General features: G+C 45.0%; 1 protein-coding gene across 2 annotated transcripts in view; it reads right to left on the bottom strand.

Moving 5' to 3' along the window:
• Window positions 1-23,026, bottom strand: part of HLCS (holocarboxylase synthetase) — a 189,614-nt gene that overhangs the window by 3,120 nt on the left and 163,468 nt on the right. For both annotated transcript variants that reach the window (XM_060098501.1, XM_060098502.1), the window contains 3 exons: window positions 8,847-8,914; window positions 7,205-7,365; window positions 1,975-2,089 (listed from right to left, as the gene is read on the bottom strand). In XM_060098501.1, the coding sequence (XP_059954484.1) occupies window positions 1,975-2,089; window positions 7,205-7,365; window positions 8,847-8,914 (344 nt within the window). The remainder of the gene's footprint in view (window positions 1-1,974; window positions 2,090-7,204; window positions 7,366-8,846; window positions 8,915-23,026) is intronic.

Below are 23,026 nucleotides of genomic sequence, written 5' to 3'. Positions count from 1 at the left end.
CACATGCTTAAAAATAAAGAATTTTATTCAGGTCTTAAGAAGTAAACTCTGGATTCAGAGATTTCCAACCTTGGTCATGACTTAACCCTAAAACACATCTTTTAATGCTTTATCCTTGGAAGTCTTTGGTGCTAGGGTTACACTGTTGGCAAAAGGCCAACCCATGTTTAGTGGCTCTTTCACAAGCCCCTAAACCAAGGCTTCACGAGAGTGAGTTTCTGGCTTATCTCTGCTGTTACTTAACACCACTGTTCTCTGCAGGAGAGGGGAGACTTTAGAAAAGCCGAACCTTAGTTTTCAGCAGGGCCCTGAATCAACCTCAAAGAGGTCTTCAATAAGAAATAAAATACTGCAAGAACTAGGCAGTAAGACTATTGTTTTTTTCAGGGCTTCTGAGAAAAAAATTCCCAAAATACTTGCCTCAGATAGAACAATGATATGTACAATAACTATTTTTTGGTGACTGTTCTGTGCCATTTCCAGTGTTAAGGGAAGGACTGATCGGCCTCAGATTATTATTTTTTTAAATATACTGGCTATTAAAATACAAAGCAATGTAAAAAAACAAGTAACTACAGCAACAGGGGCAGAATCTGCAGTTGTTCATTTGTTCTTTCATTGGACAACATACACAATAGCTGAAGCACCTGTGGCATATAAAGCATTCAGTTAAGTGTATATAGCGCTGAAAGAGCTCCCCTGTATTCAGAAATCCAAAGTCCTGGGAAAATAGCTACACGAACTACTGTCAGCTTAGGCTGCGTCTTTCTAAGGACCAGCAAGCACCCCTGACGGTGACCTTGAATCTTCCCCAAAGATGCCCCCTGTCCCCCTCCCCCACCTCCCAACGCCTTAAGAAAGCTATGGATTCTCCCCGCAGGAAAATGTTTCATTCCTCCCACACTGACAAAATTCCCTAGCTCCCCGAAGGAAACCCAGCACTGGGCCTCCTCAATATCTGTGGGCCCTATTAGGAATCTCTGCACCTAGCCCAGTTACTCATTTACAGATGGGAAACGGAGCTTGGAGGGTATGAAGAAGCTTGCCTAGAATAATATTGCCAGTTGGTAGCAGAGCTGGAAGCGTACACCTTGTATTCTTTGGCTGGCGTTTCTAACACATGATCACATGTTTTCTCTCCATTACTGAGTTTTGAACACCAATCAAGCTCTCCTGGGCATTAGGGAGAAGCTGATGCTTGGATGACCAGGGGCCGAGGAACTTCTGAAGCCACTTCAGATCCATCTCCTTGCCTGATACGGAGGTGCTGATGTGAAACAGGGATTCTTTACCCCACCTTGACCAGCCTGGAGCTTCTTCTGACGTCAAAAAGAAGGCAACTTTTCCAGGGACTGGGAAGGTCAGATTAAGAATACAAGAAAGGGGCTTCCCTGGTGGCGCAGTGGTTGAGAGTCCGCCTGCCGATGCAGGAGACACGGGTTCGTGCCCCGGTCCGGGAAGATCCCACATGCCACGGAGCGGCTGGGCCCGTAAGCCATGGCCTCTGGGCCTGCGCGTCCGGAGCCTGTGCTCCGCAACGGGAGAGGCTACAACAGCGAGAGGCCCGCGTACCGCAAAAAAAAAAAAAAAAAAAAAAAAAAAAAAGAATACAAGAAAGACTGCCAGGACACCCATCCTTGAAATTAGCTTTCTTTTCTTGTTACCAAATACAGTAAATGTTTGCTTTCACTGTTTCTAATTCATTGAGAAGCAGGAGTGGGGAGAGGTATAAGAAAACGCCTGTTTGGTGAGATGCCAATTCAGTGGTTTCCATGGCCATAGATAGGAACACTAAACCCTTTGAAGGGCTTTCTACCAATCTGGCCTGTTGTGCACGCATATTGTGTTCTATAACTCAAGACTCAAAGAGAAAGTAATCCCATATGATAATCCACTCCCCGCAATACAGCCATGTGTGAACCACTTTTATTTTTATTAATCTAAAAATTCTGGGGGAAGGCTTTAAAAACTTACCAATAAGTATATAAAATGTTTCTCCCATAAGTGTTGAGTTAACCAGAACTCCACCAAGCTTCATGAGGTCACTGTAATAAATATCGTTGGGCCACTTCACTCGTAAGTTGATATCCTAAAGGAAAATCTGCATATTAATCAAGCAGTCAGAAGACACAAAGGGACCAGAAGAAGTCGTCCAGCTAAAATTAAACAAAAGAAAAAAGAAGAACAGAATACTCTTGAAACAAATGGAACAGGGAGTCTCATCCTCTCTTCTTTTTGAGACAGCTAATCACCGCTTTGGAACAACCCGGTATTAAAGTACCTGGTGGGGCTAGAGGGAAGGAGACCTAGAGAACACATTCAACAGGAATCCCAGCACTCTCCCCACCCCCATCACTGTTCATCATCAAAAACACTCTCCGAAGACGCCTACCTTGGGAATTAAGTTCATTATCCCAATATCAACGACCACACCACAGAGTACCATTGTGTGCTGGGGACAGGGGGCAGGCAGAGAATAATACTCTCAGGGCTCTTTTCCCTGAAGGAGCTTCTGCTCAAGAGAGAGACGAATGGCCCTGAATTAACCAGCGTCCTAAAAGCCAGGGAGAAATGCGTCAGCAGAATGCCATGGAGATTCAGAGGGGAACCTCGTTTCACTGAGTTATTAGACAAGGACTCCATGAACTGCCACCAGCCAACTCGGAAGAGAGGAAGAGACGTGTCCAGCAGCCTGCGGCCTCTGCATCCTGAAGGATGTGGCCTGGGCAACCCTGCCTGTGCCTGGTCTCAGTGGAACGGGCCAAGGGTGGACACTGCCTTGAACTGGGCCACCCAGACCCCCACCTCCTGCCATGACTGTGAAGTTGGGGCACACAGACTGGGTGAGACCCAGTGGGCACCAGAACTGCCAGGGCTCCTGGGTCTGGGACTGGCAGGCAGGTGTGGGTGGAAGGAAGCCCATCTGGACACACGAGGCTGGAAGAGAGACACTCAGCAAAACAAAACCAAGAGACCAGAGAGCAGATCATGGGCTCAGTCCCACAGGGCTGGCTCGCTCTTCACTGGGGGCAGGCACGACGTCACGTATACCAAGCCCATGTGTTGGTACTAGTATCATCTCTATTTAACAAAGAGAGGACTGAAGCTTAGAGACACCGCCTGGCTTGCCTGAGGCTGTACCACCTGCGAGCGGCAGAGCTGGGATACAAACCCAGGGCTTTCTGACACCAGCCCCTGGGAGCTTAACCCTATGCTATGCAGCCTGCCGCTTCCAAGCAATCCTCTTCCCTCCCTCCAGCAGGACTGCTTTTCACCCTGGCCAGTTAGAACATGTTTCTGTCCTTTACAAGCTCATCTGCCCTATGACAGGGAAACCTCATATTACTTTTCTGACTAAAATAAGGGGGGATGGGTGGAGGTGGGGTGGGAAGTCTGTCCCCCAGGGGAATCTGGCAATGTTGGGAGGCATTGCTGCTTGTCACAGCTTGAAGGAATCCTACTTGCATCTAGTGGGGAAAGGCCACTGATGCTGCTCCACCGCCTGTAATGCCCAGGATGGTCCCACAACCGAGACGGAGGGGCCCAAACGTCAACAGTGCTGAGAGTGAGAAACGCTGGTCTAGAAACTCTGCACCTTGGAGACCATGGTCCTGGTCACTCTCCCAATTCCCCTCTTTCTCCTCTCTTGCCTACCCACGTCCCACTGTGGCCGGCACAGTGCCGGCCGGAGCTCAGAAACAGCTCCTGCACCACAGGGGCCGCTGCTTACTTCTGTGCTGCCCCTGCTCTCGGGCTCCTGTTTCACTTCACATTTTCAGGTCTAGTTACTTAATGATGCAACCTGTGAAGTTCTGGGTTCTCACCCAGGTGAACAGGACATCTATTCCAAGATGAATAGAAAGTCCAGGTGTTTATTTTTCATTGTCTCAACCTTTTATTCAGACAGCGACTACAGGCCTTCCATGTAGAAAGCACTACGCTAGGCTCTATGAGGACCAAAATAAAACCAATCCTGTGTTCAAAGAGCTGGTTGCTTTGTAGGAGTTAGAACCAGAGCACAAATAACCCTGCTTCAAGCAATCCATGGGAGGTGCCCTAAAAGTGGCCCAGACATTTTTTTTTTTTTTTTTTTTTTTTTTGCGGTACGCGGGCCTCTCACTGCTGTGGCCTCTCCTGTTGTGGAGCACAGGCTCTGGACGCGCAGGCTCAGCAGCCATGGCCCACGGGCCCAGCCGCTCTGCGGCATGTGGGATCCTCCCGGACCGGGGCACGAACCCGTGTCCCCTGCATCGGCAGGCGGACTCTCAACCACCGCGCCACCAGGGAAGCCCTGGCCCAGATATTTAAAGCGCTTGCATGGCATTGGAGGAGGGAGAGTTTGTAGCTAGCAGTTTCCGGGAATGGCATTTGAGCCAGGACTCTCAGGGCAAATAGGACCTGGAGGTACAGAGAAGAGAACAGGAGCAGGATACACGGATGGGAGGAGGCTGCAGAAGCTCAGCAGGACCTCGAGGACAGAAAAGCAGCAGGAGCAAGAGCGGGCAGCCCAGCGCGGGTTCCAGAAGGGACGGCACGCAGGCCACCACACTGCCCCTGGTCCGACCAGGCTGGGTATGGTTCGTGTGCAGATGGTGACATCTGGCCGGGGACAAGAAGGGCAGGGTGTAAGAGAGGCCAACCCAGCACAAAGGGGGGCCTATTTCAACCACCCTGTAGCTGTAATGTGTAAGCTAATTAAACTCAGTAAAAAATGAATATTCAGGACCTCCCTGGTGGCACAGTGGTTCAGAATCTGCCTGCCAATGCAGGGGACATGGGTTCGAGCCCTGGTCCGGGAAGATCCCACATGCTGCGGAGCAACTAAGCCCGTGCGCCATGGCCACTGAGCCTGCACTCTAGAGCCCACGAGCCACAACTGCTGAGCCCACGTGCCACAACTACTGAAGCCCACCCGCCTAGAGCCCATGCTCTGCAACGAGAAGCCACCGCATTGAGAAGCCTACGCACCGCAACAAAGAGTAGCCCCCACTCGCTGCAACTAGAGAAAGCCCGCACGCAGCAACGAGGACCTAACACAGCCAAAAATAAATAAATACATAAAGTTATATAAATAAATAAATAAATATTCGGTTGGCCAAAAAGTTCGTTCGGGTTTTTCTGTCTGCTGTTACTAAAACTTTTTGGCCAACCCAACACTAAGAGAGTGGATCCTAAAAGTTCTCATCACAGGGGAAAAATTTTTTTTAAATAACTATATGAGCTGATATATGTTAATAAAACCTCCTGTGGAGATCATCTTACACTATACGCATATCAAGTCATTATGCTGCACACCTTCAACTTATACACTGCGGTATGTCATTTACATCTCAATAAGACTGAAAATAGAATAAGAATGAAGCCAATCCAAAACCATACAGATAAGAAGATAAGGCTAAGCTGGACAGCTGCAGAAATGGGATAGGAACTTTGGGGGGAGCTTCTAAAGGAGAATGGGGATACACACCCTTGGGTCCATTGTTGAGGGCAAGCTTTCCACCTCCCCACCCGCTACCCCAGCACCTGGCAGAGCCTTCGCGCACAGCAGGCACTCAGAAAGTGCTTGCTAAGTTAACAAGTGAGGCTACAAGGTCAAAGTTAAAGCCATGAAAAAGTTAAACAGACTAATTTAAATTTTTACTTTATTTTCCTAAGACTAATTAACCTGTTGCTAGGGTTAAAGATATTTTCCCCACAACAGAATTTTATCTTCTCAACTGCTTAGTGCAAGGTGAAGTGTTCAGTTCAGGGGCTGCACACTGGGCCTGTGAAGGTTGGTGACAGTCTGATGAGCCCAAGCCCATGAGACACAGCAAGGATGCTGAGCGCCCGGTATCAAATCTCACGCTTCGGCATACGTGCCAATGACTTGACGTAATACGGGAAACATGTACCCTGGTCCCACATACCATGACTATGAGGACATGGCCACATCGGAGGAGCTTAAGGGGCAGTGGAGAGGACTGCTTCTCCAATGAAACACTCATGACAGACCCCCTTTCAAAGTCATGATCTTAGCATCTTGCTTCACAAATTAATACAATAATTGTTTTTGGCCTGACGTTAAGAGCTGTAGGTGGGGAGGGAGGCTGGGAAGGAACCCCCTTATTTTTATTTTACATGTTAAAATTTTTTTAGATGAATGAATTTTTTTAATTTTTATTTATTTATTTTTGGCTGCATTGGGTCTTCATTGCTGCACGCAGGCTTTCTCTAGTTGCTGCGAGCAGGGGTTACTCTTCCTTGTGGTGTGCAGTCTTCTCATTGTTGTGGCTTCTCTTGTTGCGGAGCACAGGCTTCAGCAGTTGTGGCTCGTGGGCTCTAGAGCACAGGCTTAGTAGTTGTGGCGCACGAGCTTAGTTGCTCCACGGCATGTGGTATCTTCCCTGACCAGGGCTCGAACCTGTGTCCCCTGCATTGGCAGGCAGATTCTTAACCACTGTGCCACCAGGGAAGTCCCAAGAACCCCCTTTTTATAACCATATGAAATTCTTCCAGGAAAAGGAGGAGGGGGATACAGCACGTGGAGCCTGGAGAATGCGAGAAAGGCTTCATGACTGTGTTAAGTGCTCTCTTTTCCTTGTCTTCTTAATAACTGACACCAAAACATTCAAGAGTACTGATGTAGCAGGCACATCTGTCCCTACAGCTGGGTGCAGATGGCCCTAAACGAACATGCACATTGAACTCAGGCAGCCACAGACAAGGGATAGCTTTGCTGAGCACAGACTGTGGTAAATGAAGGTAGGAAATGAGAAGGTTTGTTTAGGCCTATAAAATAATCCTTTTCACCAGAAAGCATCACAGATAAATAGACTCATCCAGTCCAATGTGCTTCAATAAGAAAGAAAGAAAGAAAGGAAGGAAGGAAGGAAGGAAGGAAGAATGAGAGAAAGAAAGGAAGAAAGGGAGAGAGGGAGGGAGGGAGGGAGGCAGGCAGAAAGGAAAAAGAGGCTTGCCCTTACTAGGACATTTGACAAGTCTGACAAAAGGACAGAAAGGGAATTCTGGAAGATAATCACATTGCAGCAAGCCTGAAGCAGCTATAAACCTGACGGTGCTTTTAAACCTCCAAGAGCACTCTGCTGCCAGCTTTGCAAAAGCAGGCTGAGGCTCCACATGAAGGAATCATTCAGACACGTACTACAAACACACCTGAGCTGAGATGTGCATGCATGGTGGGGATGTGATGAACTGCACGTACCTGGTACCCAGGAATGGACCTTACCGCCTCCACGACAGCCAGAGACATCAGATGCTGGACAAACGGAATCCTCAGTCCCAGCTGGGATCTCAGTGGGATGGAGACAAGCAGGGTAGAAAGAGCGCACCCCACGGGGCTCAGCCAAGCATTCCTTCCCCGCCCTGGAACACAAAGCGCCATCAGGAAACCGGCCATTCTGCACCGTGAACAGACTCAGATGTACATAATGCCAGAAAAAGTGCTGAGGCCTCAGAGCCACACACTAAAGCCCTGTCCCACCTGAATGACTGATGAACGTGCTTGGTTATTCTGGGGTTAACTCAACAACAGAGAAGCTTTTTAAAATCTGAAGCTCTGTTGCTGAACAAGTTTCCAATAATTAGCATAATGTCCTCCCTCTGTGAGCGTATCACTTAGACTTTGATGATAAAGTCTTACACAGTGTCTGAACATCACTCTCAGTTTAATTCTCACCATACGGCAATGCAGGTGAAAACAGAGACAGTGGGGAAACCGGATTGAATCTATGCTGGTCCAGCAGAGGTCCTGGAAGCCATTTGCTAGAAGTGAGCCCTACTCTGATGGTCCCATAACGCTGTGAATACATTAAAAACCACAGGATAGTACACTTTAAATTGGGGGACCGTATGGTATGTGAATTATATCTTGCTGTTGTTTTTTTTTTTAAAGGAAGCTGAATTTGAAAAATGATCCCTGATATTAACTCTCTGAGTTATTTTTCTTAAAAAATAGAAGTCGAGAAAATAACATAATCAAAACGAGAGGTATAATCAAACTTGTTCCATGTCTTTTTTTAAACCACCTTATTGAGCACCACAGCCTTGAATAAAATAAATTTTTTTCTCTCTTTTGAGTTATGTTCGAAAGACATGCTCAAGAGAAAGAAGCGAAAACAGTGGATTTCTTATTTCATTGCTTCTTCTGAGGAAGGCATAAGAGCCTCTGAGAGTTCAAAGGACGTTTGGGTCTGCCTGCTGCCAGCTGCGGGTGGGGAGAGACAGGGGCCAGTCGCTCCCGGTATGACCACTGAGCACGAATCTGCTTGCGGCTGGACCCCAGATGGATTCTGGGAGGATGTGGGCTCTTGCCTCCGAGAGTCAGCAGGTGTTGGAAGCTCTGGGCAGCCCTTGGCCTCTTTGTGGTCATTCTGTGAATACGCATTGATCGTTGATCGAGTGCCCACTCCGTGCAAATTCCAGTGCCAGCTGGCAGATGAAAGACCCCTCCATGTGACACTCGGTATAGACACAGAAGGCACCTCACAGAGAACCTTCAGGAAAATAAACGTCTCTATAACATAGCTATTATTCACACACTGCAATGCCTAGAATGTGTCAGAAAGAAGAATTTACAAGACGTAGGTAAATGAACATTAAAACCATCACAAGCGGACGTCAATTAATTAATAAACATCTCAGTTTAAGAGAATGCTTTAATTCTTCTAAGGTTCAATCTTCTAATTGATTTTCCTCCCTCTTCTCCATTTTAGGGGTGTGTGAAAACAACTTCTGACTCGAGTCATGTCGATGATCAGCACATGCAATCAATTGGCTCTCTGGCCAGGAGACTCACAGATTTTAGAAAACAAAAACCACAGAAACAGTAACAAAAGATGACTGACCTTTGCCCTGCGTTTGGTGGACTGCGATGGCGATTAAACCCATTTCCTGTGGCATCTCAAACATCAACCTGCAAATGGTGGGAAAGACCAGTCAGCCAGAACAGGGACACGACATGAGAACCGGGAGCTGAAAGTGGGGGCCACTGTTTGCACTCATTTGTGGATGTGTTAGGAAGGAAGGGCCATCTTACGGGTTTCAAGGGATGCTGACCCCATTCCCAGCCTCTGTAGTGAGAATGGTGGAAAAGGGACAAAGAAAACGCCATTTAATATCAAAAAAGATGGTTGGGGGGGCAGTGTGCGTGCACGTGTACCTGCCCAAGCTGTCATTAGGTTTATCCGAGACATTGTTAGATGACATTTCTTTGGAATATCCTATCAAGTTCTTTCTTCCCCCGCTGATGTGGTGTCCCTTCTCCGAGTGACAACTAGCAATTCCTGACATTTGTTTCTACTTAGAGTGCGTTTCTGTCTGAACACACTAGAACATAATGATAACAGAAGTTTCTGATTATTCAGAAAACTAATATGGTGGCAATAAAGCCGTTTAAAACACACACTATCCCCTGAGAACTAATTATGTTTTAACTATAGTAAATAAATCAACACCTTCTGAGAACTCAGGAGAACCTTGGATCCTTTTAGGCTTGAGTTCTGCTTTTAAAATGGTTTTATTTAAAAGAATACAAACTTCCCTTCGGGGGATAGGTAGAAAAGTGCACAATATCTCCACCAAATGAGCTGACATTAACTTTTTTTTCTTTTCTCTCTTTTTTTCCCCCAGAAAAGGAAAGGGAAAAAAATCCCTCACGCTGAGAATTTCCTCCCAGTTCCATTCTACATATTTAACTCCACGGTAGGAAGGTTTTCCTGTGCCTTCCGAGGAGTTGCTGACCAGGTACTGAGCAGGCATAGTTCACCGTCGGATTTATCAGACAAAGCAAAACATCAGGTTTGTCCACGGTCGGTGCCGCGGCAGAGGCCTCTTTGAAATACTTTTCTGGGGGAGGGAAGTGCAAGGGCAGCAATGACAGGGAGGTGGTGTTTTGTATAAACCAAGTTTCCACGAGCGATTCCAGGGTTTCCACAGCGCCCCCGTGCTGAGGAGAGAGACCACGCTCTGAGAGCCCTTCATCCTCACCTCCCGGCTCGGGGAACGGGGTGGAACTTCACACGTGGTAAGAGACAGAAAATACTTAAAGGCCAAAACAACCAGGGGGTCTCCGCGCACGCACGCGGGCTGGCAGAGCCTCGCAGGGCGCAGGCAGGCCCGGTGCGGGGGAGCCAGAAGACCCCTTGACTTGCTAAGAAGAGCCTGGCCACATCAGGCAGGGGCCGGGCTGGTCCGACAGCCACAGGGCATTCCCAGCGAGCAGCCAGCCCCGCTGTCTGGGTGCCAAGCCCACTTCCATCTCACATGAAATACAGCTCCAGAAGTATTTCTCTTGGACACCATGAATAACCCATTGAGATCGACTCTGCCTATACACTGTTGGGCTCCAAGAATAAAGCGTCCTTTTCTTGCGTTGGAGCAGCAGAAAACCCTAAGAAGGAATCTTTATCCGCGCAGGGAGGTAACACTGTCTCCTAGGAGCCTCCTGCTTACCAGAGACCCAGCAGCCCTCCACCTGGGCTCCTAAGGCTCGAGCTCTGGGGCGGGGACGCCTAACAAATTTTTCTGTGGGAAGGGGTGCGGGGGATGATTTTGCACGTGTGAGCAGATTGCGAAGGTTCTCTCCATGGCAGAAATCTAGGATGTTCTGTAAATGAACATGTAGACGGTAGAAGGTCATGTCTATAGGAAGCGGTGGTGATGGTGGAATTAGGCGAGGGGAGGTGGGGAGGTTCAGAAACCAAACACAGCCTTTTCTAGAACAAAGAGAAATGATGAAGGGAACATATGCACTAAACTGCTGGAGCTTTGGCAGCAGTTTAACAGGGCATATGGATGAGAAGACTGAGCTTGTGCTGCTGAAGGCCAAGAGGAAATTCTGCGAGGAGGGAGACAATGGGGGGGGCGGGGGACTGGGGGTGGTGTAATGCTTAGTTTGAGGCCAGTGGAGGCCGCCAGATTTATTTGTGCTATCTAAGATAACTCTGGGGGCCAAACCACACGGCTCACGGTCAACAAAGAAGCATTTATGAACGTTTGCAAAATCTCAATTTTGCATCTCTGAAGATGAAGTCTCTAGGTTACTTTAGCAGAAAGAAGACACCATAAATGCATTTCCATCCCGAGTTGACGTCATTCTCACAAAAGGAAATAGAAAAAGGAGGGAAAAAAAGAAGAAAAAAAAAAAGGAGGGGGTTACATAATGACTACCTCCCTGCCTCTGTGCTTTTTTTCCTTGTTGGCAAAGGCTGCTTAATAAATGGTTTCTGTGAGTGGCAGCAGAGGGCACGCACTGTATACCAACAGGGCACGCAAGGAAAGTGCTCTGTGTTTGTACACTTCCCTTGGGTCCGAAACATCCAGAGATCCCAAGGCTCACTTGGCAAATAGGACAGCGTCCTGACCACTTTGTTACTAAGGACATCACAGTTCCCACTGGGTTCCCTGCCAACCGGAACGTCCTGAAGTTCACGTTGTTGTTGGAATTAAGTTTCAATAATTAAAACTAACCAAGGGACTTCCCTGGAGGCGCAGTGGTTAAGAATCTGCCTGCCAGTGCAGGGCACACAGGTTCGAGCCCTGGTCTGGGTAGATCCCACATGCCGCGGAGCAACTAAGCCTGTGCGCCACAACCACTGAGCCTGCACTCTAGAGCCCGCGAGCCACAACTACTGAGCCCACGTGCCACAATTACTGAAGCTCGTGCGCCTAGAGCCCGTGCTCTGCAACAAGAGAAGCCACCGCAATGAGAAGCCCGCACACCGCAACAAAGAGTAGCCCCCGCTCGCCGCATCTAGAGAAAGCCCACACACAGCAACAAAGACCCAATGCAGCCAATAAATAAATAAATGAATAAACTTATTTTTTAAAAAAACTAACCAATAAGACAGGCCACTATGAGTTAGTGAAAATTCTGAATGAACAAGTTTAAATCCAGACCCAGTTAATCCACTTTGAGGATTCAAACCTAAGGAAATAGTCCACATTCACCACTGTGTTATAAAAGTAAAAAACTGGAAATTACATAAGAGTTCAGTAGGGAAATGGTTACATAAATTACGTTACATGACGTCAGTGGAATAATTTGTAACCATTAAAAATGATAGTTATGAAGACTATGTAGCAACACGGAAGAAATGCTTTCAATAGAATGTTCAGTTTAAAAAGCAGGATATGAAACCTACATATACTTTTATCCCAAATGTGTAAAATTCACAGAAAAAGGGGGGAAGGAGATTTGACAAAACAATAACTGTGGCTACATTAGGATGATTTTTTCTTTATTTTTTTAAACTTTCTTTAAGATGACTGCTTACCTTTAATTTTAAAATACTTTTGAAAAATTTGGGGGAAAGCAGCATGGTTTTTATGTTTAAATATAATATTTGTAAATGTTTCAAACAGGACTGAAAATCTGCTTTAAAAATAAGATAATAACAGTTACCTTCAGCACACATTTTATTATAACCAATGAGCAAGACCTTATTTGATAAGTAATTAATGAGCAGAAACTCTTAAAGCCAGTCTGTTCATATGCAACGGGAGCCTTACACGTTTTACACCTGCTGACTCAGCGACTGCACTCCTAAGATTGAATTCTAAGCAGTATTCAGACAGGGAAACAAAATAATTCAGGGACACAACTATTCATCATAGCATTACACAGTGAAAAAAAAATCATAAATAATACAAACTGTCCATGACAGAGGAAAGAAACAAAATCATAATATCCCCACATGAAAAAACATCATATAGCCATCAGTGATACAGGCAAATGTCCACTGAATACCACTAGATGACTTAAAGAGGGTAGAGAATCCTATATACAGCATGATTCCAATGATGCTTTAAAATATACTTTTTTTTTTTTTTTTTTGCTTTACGCGGGCCCCTCACTGCTGCGGCCCCTCCCGTCGCGGAGCACAGGCTCCGGACGCACAGGCCCAGCGGCCACGGCTCACGGGCCCAGACGCTCCGCGGCATGTGGGATCCTCCCGGATGGGGGCACGAACCCGTGTCCCCTGCATCGGCAGGCGGACTCTCAACCACTGCGCCACCAGGGAAGCCCCTAAAATATACTTTTAAAAGTTGTTAGGAGGGGTCTCCCTGGTGGCGCAAGTGGTTGAGAGTCCGCCTGCCGATGCAGGGGATACGTGTTCGTGCCCCGGTCTGGGAGGATCCCATATGCCGCGGAGCGGCTGGGCCCGTGGGCCATGGCCGCTGAGCCTGCGCGTCCGGAGCCTGTGCTCCGCAACGGGGGAGGCCACAGCAGTGAGAGGCCCGCATACCACAAAAAAAAAAAAAAAAGTTGTTAGGAAATATACCAAAATGTTAGCTGTGGTTACTTTAAGGAGTGTAATTATTGGAAAAATACAGCAAAGTACAAAGCAGAAAAGTCATCCAAAGAAGTCCTTCTTCTCATTAGAAATGTAAGTTCTTCTATACTTTTTCCCCTTAAAAAATACTACACACACACACACGATATATTTTACAAAAAAAGTTCCTGATGACTGGAAAAACTGCTTATTTTGGAACTCTTTTTTTTTTTTTTTTTTTTTTTTTTTTTTTTTTTGCGGTATGCGGGCCTCTCACTGCTGTGGCCTCCCCCGTCGCGGAGCACAGGCTCCGGACGCGCAGGCTCCGGACGCGCAGGCTCAGCGGCCATGGCTCACGGGCCCAGCCGCTCCGCGGCACATGGGATCCTCCCAGACCGGGGCACGAACCCGTATCCCCTGCATCGGCAGGCGGACTCTCAACCACTTGCGCCACCAGGGAGGCCCTGGAACTCTTAAAATAATGTAGATATTTAGTTATGGACACATTTTTATTATGTTGATAATAGAAAAGGCTTAAAAATAGCATCATGGTATGATCCCATCTATGTAAGCTATGTATTCCTATGTGCATATATAGAAGAACACAGGACACCTATTAACAGTGGTTATCTCCAGAAAGTGGAAGCAGAATTATATGATGATTTAAATTTCTTCATTATGCTTCATTAATCTCTGGGTGGTAAGATTTCAAGTGTTTATTTTCTTTATACTTTTCTGAATTTTCCACTATTTCTATACTTGGAGTGCATTCATTTTAAAATCAGGAAAAACGCTATTAAAGAAAAGATTGAAATCCAACTTTTCTTTAACCTACAGCTCACTAGCTGCTGAACAACCTCCTCCTTTCTGAGAGATCGCAGATCTGCAACGCCAGAGCAGCCCACTGTCCGAGCTTTACCAGGCTCACTGTACGCATCCTCCTGTAACACACAAATGGCGATGCCTGTCCCTCACACTCATTCCCTGGCGGAGCATGTGGCTTGTGCGAGGTGGCAGGCTGAGTCCAGTTACTGTCCATGCACAGGCTCCCTCAGAGCTGGGGAGATGGCAGCAGAAGGCTGCCAGCACCCTTGGGGGTCTCCACCCTGGGAGCCCTGAGGAGCTTCATCAACTCACGCTGGTGCCCGTGCTGTGCCCTGTCTTCTCCCCCCAGTCTTCTCAGTTCAGACTCTCCCTCTCCCAAGGCTTCAGGAAGACATTCTCAGAGAATCCCGCCCCCTCCATGTTTTCTATGTGAAAAAAAGACCCAATACGGGGCGGGGGTAGGGATGAGGTGGAAGGAGAACGGGACCCAGGCAGTCACACACTGATGGCTAACAACTTACTTCTGATTTTGAAAACCTTTACTGGAAGATGAACTCTCACTGTTCATAACTGTATTTACTTCTGTGTAGTTCAAAGGAAACTGTGTTAAACTTCATTTCAAAAACTATTTCTTTCAAATGTATTAGATTGTGAACACCAACTCTCATATTTGGGCATCAGTTTTTAAAAAGTTAACAAGCTAAAATATAAAGATATTTTATTTTTTAAGAGTCTTACTCTAACAGTAAAATCAATTTTTTAAACAGTCTTACTCTAACAGTACAATCAATTTTTTAAACAGTTGCCTTCTATGCAAGAATGCACAGGATTGTTTTTTGAAAGAAAATGAGAAGTGTTTTCTGCTCCCAAGAACATGCAGACTGGAGCAAGGAGGGTGGGAGGGCTCTGCCATGCATGGGGCTGTGGTCTGGGGTGGAAGGTGCTGGACCCCAACCAGTGACTTCTGAATGGAGAGCTAGCCATGTGGGGGGCAAAGCTGAGATTGCTCCTGGCAGGAAAGGAAAGGTTCCTGAGGAACTTTAGAAACATTGCAGTGGAGACAACTCGGACAGGAAATGGGACAGATCTGGATTCAAACCCCCTTGTTGATATGAGCTAACACTGAGTAAGGGGCATGTCTCCCCCGCTCTTCAGTCACCTAGGAAATGGTCTCGCTCTCCGTAAGACTGGAGCCTGAAGGAATACACAAGATGCTGTGACATAGGGTAGGGGCTTAATTGTATCACTTGCTCTTCGTTGTGTAGATCCCAGAAGGCCTTCAACTTCCTCTTCTTGGAGATAAAAAGGATGGTCAGAGAGAAGATGGGGAGGAGAACAGTGGTGCAAAGTGTATGTTTCGGGACCCTTCACAAATTCTAGAGGTAATGCCTCTTTCTCTGTACCTCTCGCCCACTTCCCCCATCTCTCTTACCTACACACACACTAATGTGATCTGAACCTGGACTAAAAAGCTTTTAGATGAACACAACTGGGTTGCAGAATCCTCACTTCCAGTTCTAGGGTCTCTGAACCCACTTAACAAAGCTATAAACCATTGGTTGAACTAGCTATCTGGCTTTTTAAAAATAACACATCATCTAGGTTATTGTTTACAAATACTTTTGGTCACTTAAACACAGCAGCACAACAGTTTTACTAATATATTCTTCCATTATCTTCTGGATTGGACACTTAAAACTATAATGACCTGTCATCAGTCCACCTTTTTGGAATGCTGTCAAATAAGTAAGCTTTAGATCATATTCCTTTGTGGTTCCTGTATATGAGGATGCGCATCTCAGTGAGAGGCAAAGTGGGAATTCGGACTGCTCAAGAGGAGAACCATCACCACCTCCCCGCTGGGTGTTCCCCAGAAGCAGAGGCCCCACCTGTATTTCTGTTGAAGGATGTCTGTGGGTCAGATGCTCTGTTAGATTTCCATATCTCCTAGCATACCAATCATTCATAGATTTTCATCTAATTCTTCCCCATTTCCAACATCATACAGAACAGCATCTACACTACTGCTACATGATTTAACTGCTCACAGGGAGGGAGTCCTGTGGGTTCAGCTTCCAGAATGAGGCACCTTTCTAGTACATCAAGCATTTGTTGATGTTGGTCTGTATTGTTCAAGATGAACACAAACCATTGCTTCTTACCCCTGACACTGCACCATAAATACTGGATGTCTGAGCATCACCTCCTACCTTAGACCAATGCTGTTAAAGAATTCACAAATGGACAGCTACACTTGTGTAGACTGAACTATGGCACCCACAGCTACCTCTGAGGCCAAGCCTACAAGACAGTCCTGATCCTAGATCCTCGGCATAGTTAAACTTGCCACCAAAAAATGGGAACTCAGATCATGTCTAACCCCTCCACTAGGAGTCCCCAGATCACAGGATCTTCTCAACCCACTTCTCAGGCTGATCAGAGTCCATCATCTTCAACTGGGTGTGGAGGGGGCTCCACCATGGAGCCATCACCATGGCTCATTTATCCCAACCGAGGGCCTTCTGTTTTGAAATGCAGCTGCCATTTCAGAAGATGGACACTACACTGACTCATCTTGACCGTGTCTGTCTCCAAGCAGACATCTGGGAATCGTTTTCCTGAAGGCACTGTCGATGTTTCAACTCGGTCACCTGGAATCAATGCCGATTTTCTGCACTTTACATGCATTATCTCATCTAAGCTTTACAAGTCAGATGAGGACACAGGCTTGGAAAGGCAAAACCACTTCTGTAAATAGGCCACTGAGTCAGCAAATCAGGAATTCAAGTCAAGGTCTGGTTGGTTCTAAGACCGATGATATTTTGTTTTTCATTTTGTTTTTAACCTTTTGCTTTGACATAATATCAGACTTACAGAAAACTTGCAAGGATACAGTATAAAGAATTCCTACATGCCCTTCCCCCAGCACCCAGATTTCCCAACTGTTAACTTTTTACCAAATAGGCTGCTCCGTATCTGTCTGCCTGTCCATAATTCTTTTTTCTGAACTATGTGAGAGTAAGTTGAAGCCATAATGTCTCTTTATTCCTATATACTTCAGTGTATCTTTCCTAAAAATTAAGGGTATTGTTTTACATAATCAGAGTACAATTATCAAAATCAGGAACTTACCATGGATACAACACAGTTATCTAATCCGGGGGTCAGCAAACTTTTTCCGTAAAGGCCAGATAGTAAATATTTTAGTCTTTTGTGAGCCCTATGGCTTCTGTTGCAACTATTCAACCCTGCTGTCTGAGCAAAAAAGCAACTGTAGACAATATGTAAATAAATAAATCTGGCTGCATTTCAACAAAACTTTATAGACACAGAAATTTAAATTTCATATAATGCTCATGTGTCACAATACAGAATTTATTTTAATTAATAGACTTTCTTTTTTGAGTGGCTTTAGGTTTATAGAAAAACTGAGCAGGGAATTCCCTGGCGGTACAGTGGTTAGGACTCCATGCTTCCACTGCAGGGGGCCATGGTTCAAGTCCTGTCGGGGAACTAAGATCGCGCGTTGCGCATGCCGTGCAGCGTGGCCAAAACAAACGAACCCCCCCAAAAAAAACCAGAAAAGGAAAACCCGAGCAGAATGCACAGGGTTCCCATCCCTCAACGCCCACCCCATCCCAGTTTCCCTATACTTAACATCTTATGTTAGTGTGGTACATTTGCTATAATTGATATAATATAATTGTATATTAATACATTGTTATTAACTAAAGCCCATAGTTTAATAGTACGATTCACTCTTTGTACTGTACAGTTTCATGGGGTTTTTTTTGACAAATGTATAATGACATCTATCCACCATTACAGTATCATACAAAATAGTTTCACTGCCGTAAAAAATCCCCTGTGCTCCATCTATTCATCCTTCTTTTCCTCCCCTCACCCCTGGCAGCCACTGATCTTTTTACTGTCTCTATAGTTTTGCCTTTCCCAAGATGTCATACAGATTTTACTTCTTAAACATTTTTTCCAACCATTTAAAAATGTAAAAAAAAAATTCTGCGTGCTTAGGTGGTACAAAAACTGGCAGCAGGTCATAGTTTGCCAACCCATGATCTCATCTATGGAATTTGGTCAAGTTTCATCCATTGTCCCAACAAGGCCCTTCACAGTAACACACAATCTGCCTCTGGTTGAGGATCTAATCCAGGATCATGTGTTGCATTTAGTTGCCATGTCTCCTTAGTCTCTTTAATCTGGTTCTGTTCTTCATTTTGTCTTTCATGACCTAGACATTTATTGAAGAGTGGAGGCAGTTATTTTATGAAATGTCCTTCAACTTATTTATGTATTTATTTATTGTTTAATATTCATGTATTTATTTATTTTGGCTGTGCCAGGTCTTAGTTGCGGCACGTGGGATCTTTTTTTTTAGTTGCAGCATGCGGACTTCTCAGTTGTCGCATGGGGGATCTAGTTCCCCAACCAGGGATTGAACCCGCACCCACTGCATTGGGAGCAGGAGGCTTAGCCACTGGACCACCAGGGAAGTCCCTGCCCTTCAATTTAGATGATCTGAAATCTCACGATTAGACTCAAATTAGCATTTTGGCAGAAACACACATTAGTGAGAGTGTCTCCTTCTCAGTGCATGGTATCAGGAAGCACACAGTGTTCCCTCGTCCCAGTACTGGTGAGTTAACTTTGAGCCACTTGGGTAGGGTGGGGTGTGCTAGCTTTTCCACTGTAAAGTTATTGTTTTTCCACTGTAGTTAATTAAGTACTTCTGGGGAGATAAAATATATATCATGTTCCTCATGAAATTTAACCTACGAGTGTTAGCATCTTACTTGAATCAATTATTTATCTGATGGCTGCCAAAGAGTGGTTTTTCTGATTCCATCATTTCTTCCATGTGTACTTGTTGGGATGCTACTATAAGGAAGAGCTTTTTCTTCTCCCCGCACTTACTTTTCTTTCTTCCTTTCTTTACAGCAGAATGGACTTGTGGAGCCTTATTTATCCAACAGAATATTTAATTTCCTATCATTATTTATCCTGATGCTCATATTATGCCAGATTGGGCAAGGAGAAGCTCCTTCAAGCGGGTGTCTGTCTCCTACTGACAAGTGGCTGTCAGCTTTCAGCACTTCCTTACTTTTTTGGCATAAGAAGAGGTTCCACAACCATCCTGAACTTTCTCAGAACCAGCCCCTGGAATTGGCCCTTTCTCCAAGGAGCTCTGGTTCCTTTTACTGGAGAATGGTACTTAAGAAACAAATCTGGGTGTTAGGAAAGAACACTAAAGTATGTGTGTTTCCTTCCATCCATCCATCTTAAAAACCATGAATTCACTGAAAACTCCCAGTTCCAATCCAACAGCACTAGGTCCACTTTATTCTCCCCCTTTTTATATTTGTAACTCCTTCTCCAGTAATGAGGTCTGGCTCCCACGATCTCAAATATATTGACTTATTTGCTCAATACTCTAACATGCAAAAAGTGGTTTCAGAATTGCTGACCCATGCTACTGTGAGAAACAAACTTACTAACTAGGGTTCAATACTTATCTATAGTTTTTTTTTGTCTTTGGCCTAAGGCTATATAGTCAAATATTGTGTTTTAAAGTTTTTAGGGTTTGTTCTTTTTCTCTCTTACCTGAGTGTGGTTATGTTAGTCTTTTGAAATAAGGTGAGGTTTAACTGTACTTCTGTATTACATTACAGGGTCGTGCTCCCCTCCCTCCTCGTTTCTTTATTCTTTAACTTGGTTCCAAGAGTCAGAACTGTACAGAGGGACTTCCCAATGGCAGAGTGGTTAAGAATCCGCCTGCCGGGATTTCCCTGGCAGTCCAGTGGTTAACTCTTTGCCTTCCAATGCAGGCGGTGCGGGTTCAATCCCTGGTCGGGTAGCTAAGATCCCACATGCCTCACGGCCAAAAAAAAACAAAACATAAAACAGAAGCAAGATTGTAACAAATTCAATGAAGACTTTGAAAATGGTTCACATCAAAAATCTTTAAAAGAGAAAGAATCTGCCTGCCAATGCAGGGGACACGGGTTCAATTCCTGGTCTGCAAAGATCTCACATGCCATGGAACAACTAAGCCTGTTTACCACAACTACTGAGCCTACGCTCTAGAGCCCGCGAGCCACAGCTACTGAGCCCGCACGCCACAGCTACTGAAGCCCGTGTGCCTAGAGCCAGGGCTCCACAACAAGAGAAGCCACCACAATGAGATGACCACGCACCACAACAAAAAGTATCCCCTGCTCGCCGCAACTAGAGAAAAGCCCGCATGCAGCAAGGAAGACCCAACGCAGCAAAAAATAAATAAATTTATTAAAAACAAAACTGTACAGAAAAGTAAACTCTGAGAAGTGTCACATTTCCCCCCACTTATCCCTTCTATCTAAGTCTCCCCATCTAACTCTTTTCTATAATTAATAATTCAACTAATCTCACTACTTTCTGGTTTATTCTTCCTGTGTTTCTTTCTGAACAAATGCATAGATACTTGCATATTTTCTCATTCCTCTTTCTTCTTTACAGAAAGTTACCATTTTGTATTCTACTGTCTTTTGGGGTTTTTTCACTTAATATAACCTGAAAACACCGTTTAGATGTTCATAGAGCTATTCCTTGTTCTTTTCTAAAGCTGCTGGGGAGTGTCACATCGTGTGGGTGGAGCATAGTTTATTCAACCACTCTCCTATGTGCATTGAGGTAGTTTCCAAAAATGACAGTATGTATAATGTATACCCTTGTTCACACGTATTTTTGTACTGTTGGCAATGTATCTTTTTTTTTTTTTTTTTTTTTTTTTTGCGGTATGCGGGCCTCTCACTGTTGTGGCCTCCCCCGTTGCGGAGCACAGGCTCCGGACGCGCAGGCTCCGGACGCGCAGGCTCAGCGGCCATGGCTCACGGGCCCAGCCGCTCCGCGGCATATGGGATCCTCCCAGACCGGGGCACGAACCTGTATCCCCTGCATCGGCAGGCGGACTCTCAACCACTTGCGCCACCAGGGAGGCCCTGGCAATGTATCTTCATGGTAAATTCCTAGAAGTGCGATTCTGGGTCAGAGGATAAGTAACTGCATATTTAACTTCATGAGATACTACCATAGAGTGTGATATCACACATTTTAGTTTTTGCCAACCTGATATGTAAGAGTGATATTTCACTGTAGTTGTAATCTGCATTTCTCTTGTATGTGCAGTTTTCATTACACACACATACACACACACACATATAGTGAATTACCTGTTCATGTCTTTTGCCTATTTTTAAGAGTTTCTAATATATTAGGAAATATTAATGCTTTATCTGTGTTATCTTGCCAATATTTTCTCCAAGTTAACTGTCTTTTGATTTTATTGATGGTGGTTTTTATCATACCACAATTTACTTTTTCTTTTTAAATAGTCAAATGTATCGATTTTTTTCTTTTACTGCCTCTTGTTTTTGTGTCTTCAGAGCCCTTCCCTATACCCAAGTTATGCAGGAACTCATCCACTTATTTCTAGTACTTAAAGGGCTTCACTTTTTAAATTTAGAACTCTGATCTGTTTGGAGTTTATTTTTGTATATGGTGAAAGGTATGGAACTGATATTATCTTTTTTTCCCAAATGTCTCTCAAACTGTCCCAGGACCATTTGTTAAAAATTGTACCTTTGCCCTAGGAACTTGAGATGCCACCTTTATTACATACTAAATTTCTGTATGTACTTGGGTCTATTTCTGTACTTCCTATTCCTTTCTGCTGCTCTCTCCATTTATTCATGTGCCAGTAAAGCCCCATTTTAATTACAGAGGCTTTGTAGTGTGTTTTAAAATCTATCAAGCCTACGGCCCCCTCATGGCTTTTCTTTTTCATTGTTTCCTGGATATTTTTTTTTCATTGTTTTCTTGCATATATATATATTTTCCAAATGAATTTTAGCATCTACTTGTCTGCCTGCATTTAAAAGAAACAAACCAAAAAAACAAAAAAGTATTTTTAGTAAAAGTGCATAATTTATAAATTATCTTGGAGAGAACTGACATCTTTGTGGTGCTGAGTTGTCCTATCTATGAGCAAGGAGTGTCTTACATTTGTTCAAGTATACTTTTTTCTGAAGTTATGAAAATTTATACTCAGAGTAAGACGAAATGGGGTCCTTACTTTTGTAAGAATGGAAATAGAGTTGACCAAAACTTTTAAAAATTAAATACCACCACACTTGTCCCAAAGTTTATTACCTCTGCCTTGCATGTCTGAAGAGGTATTTTCCCTGCTCTGTACACATTCAGCTTCAAATATGCTGGTCGTTCCTAACCAATTTTACATAAAATATCAATACTATAATAAGCAGTTTCCCTACCTACAGAGCCAAGTGGCTGCTGAAACATCTGGGCAGACAAAGCATTGTGAAGGTAATGAATTTCTTCCTCTAGAAAAGGAAGCGCCACCCTGCCACTTACTGGGCCCTGTTTTTCCGCCCCAATACCACTGCTATTTCAAGGGTAATTATGAGGAGAAATTCCCTACCCCTACCAGCTGGCCCCCAAGCCACTGCTTCTTTCACCACCTTGCTGCCCTAGGTATCAGCCTTCCTCTTTCCCTCTCAGGCTCAGACCTCTCTCCAGTGGCTTCCCTGCGCCCCGCCCAGCAGAGATCAAGCAACATGCCAGAGCTTGCTCTACCAGGAAGCTTAGCACCAGCTGAAATCTTCACTCAGTGGGACAAGGGGCCTCTTTCTTTAATGCGGGGCTTTGCTCCATGACATGCTGGGTTTACGGCCCTCATGAACTAAACCTGTTCAGAATCCAATTCTAGAACAGATTTTCGTTCAGCTGGTTGTTTTCCAATCCTCCCTCCCCAATCCCATTTTCTGCCCAACTCTGTTGACCCCTTGAGGCCGGCTTCTGGTTGGGCTCCCTGCTAGCAGAACATTTTATACCCAGCTCCCTTACTCAATTCC

The sequence above is a fragment of the Mesoplodon densirostris genome, chromosome 5 (genome assembly GCF_025265405.1).
Source record: "Mesoplodon densirostris isolate mMesDen1 chromosome 5, mMesDen1 primary haplotype, whole genome shotgun sequence".
Taxonomy (NCBI): Eukaryota; Metazoa; Chordata; class Mammalia; order Artiodactyla; family Ziphiidae; genus Mesoplodon; species Mesoplodon densirostris.
This window is presented reverse-complemented; position numbering and strand designations above follow the sequence as displayed.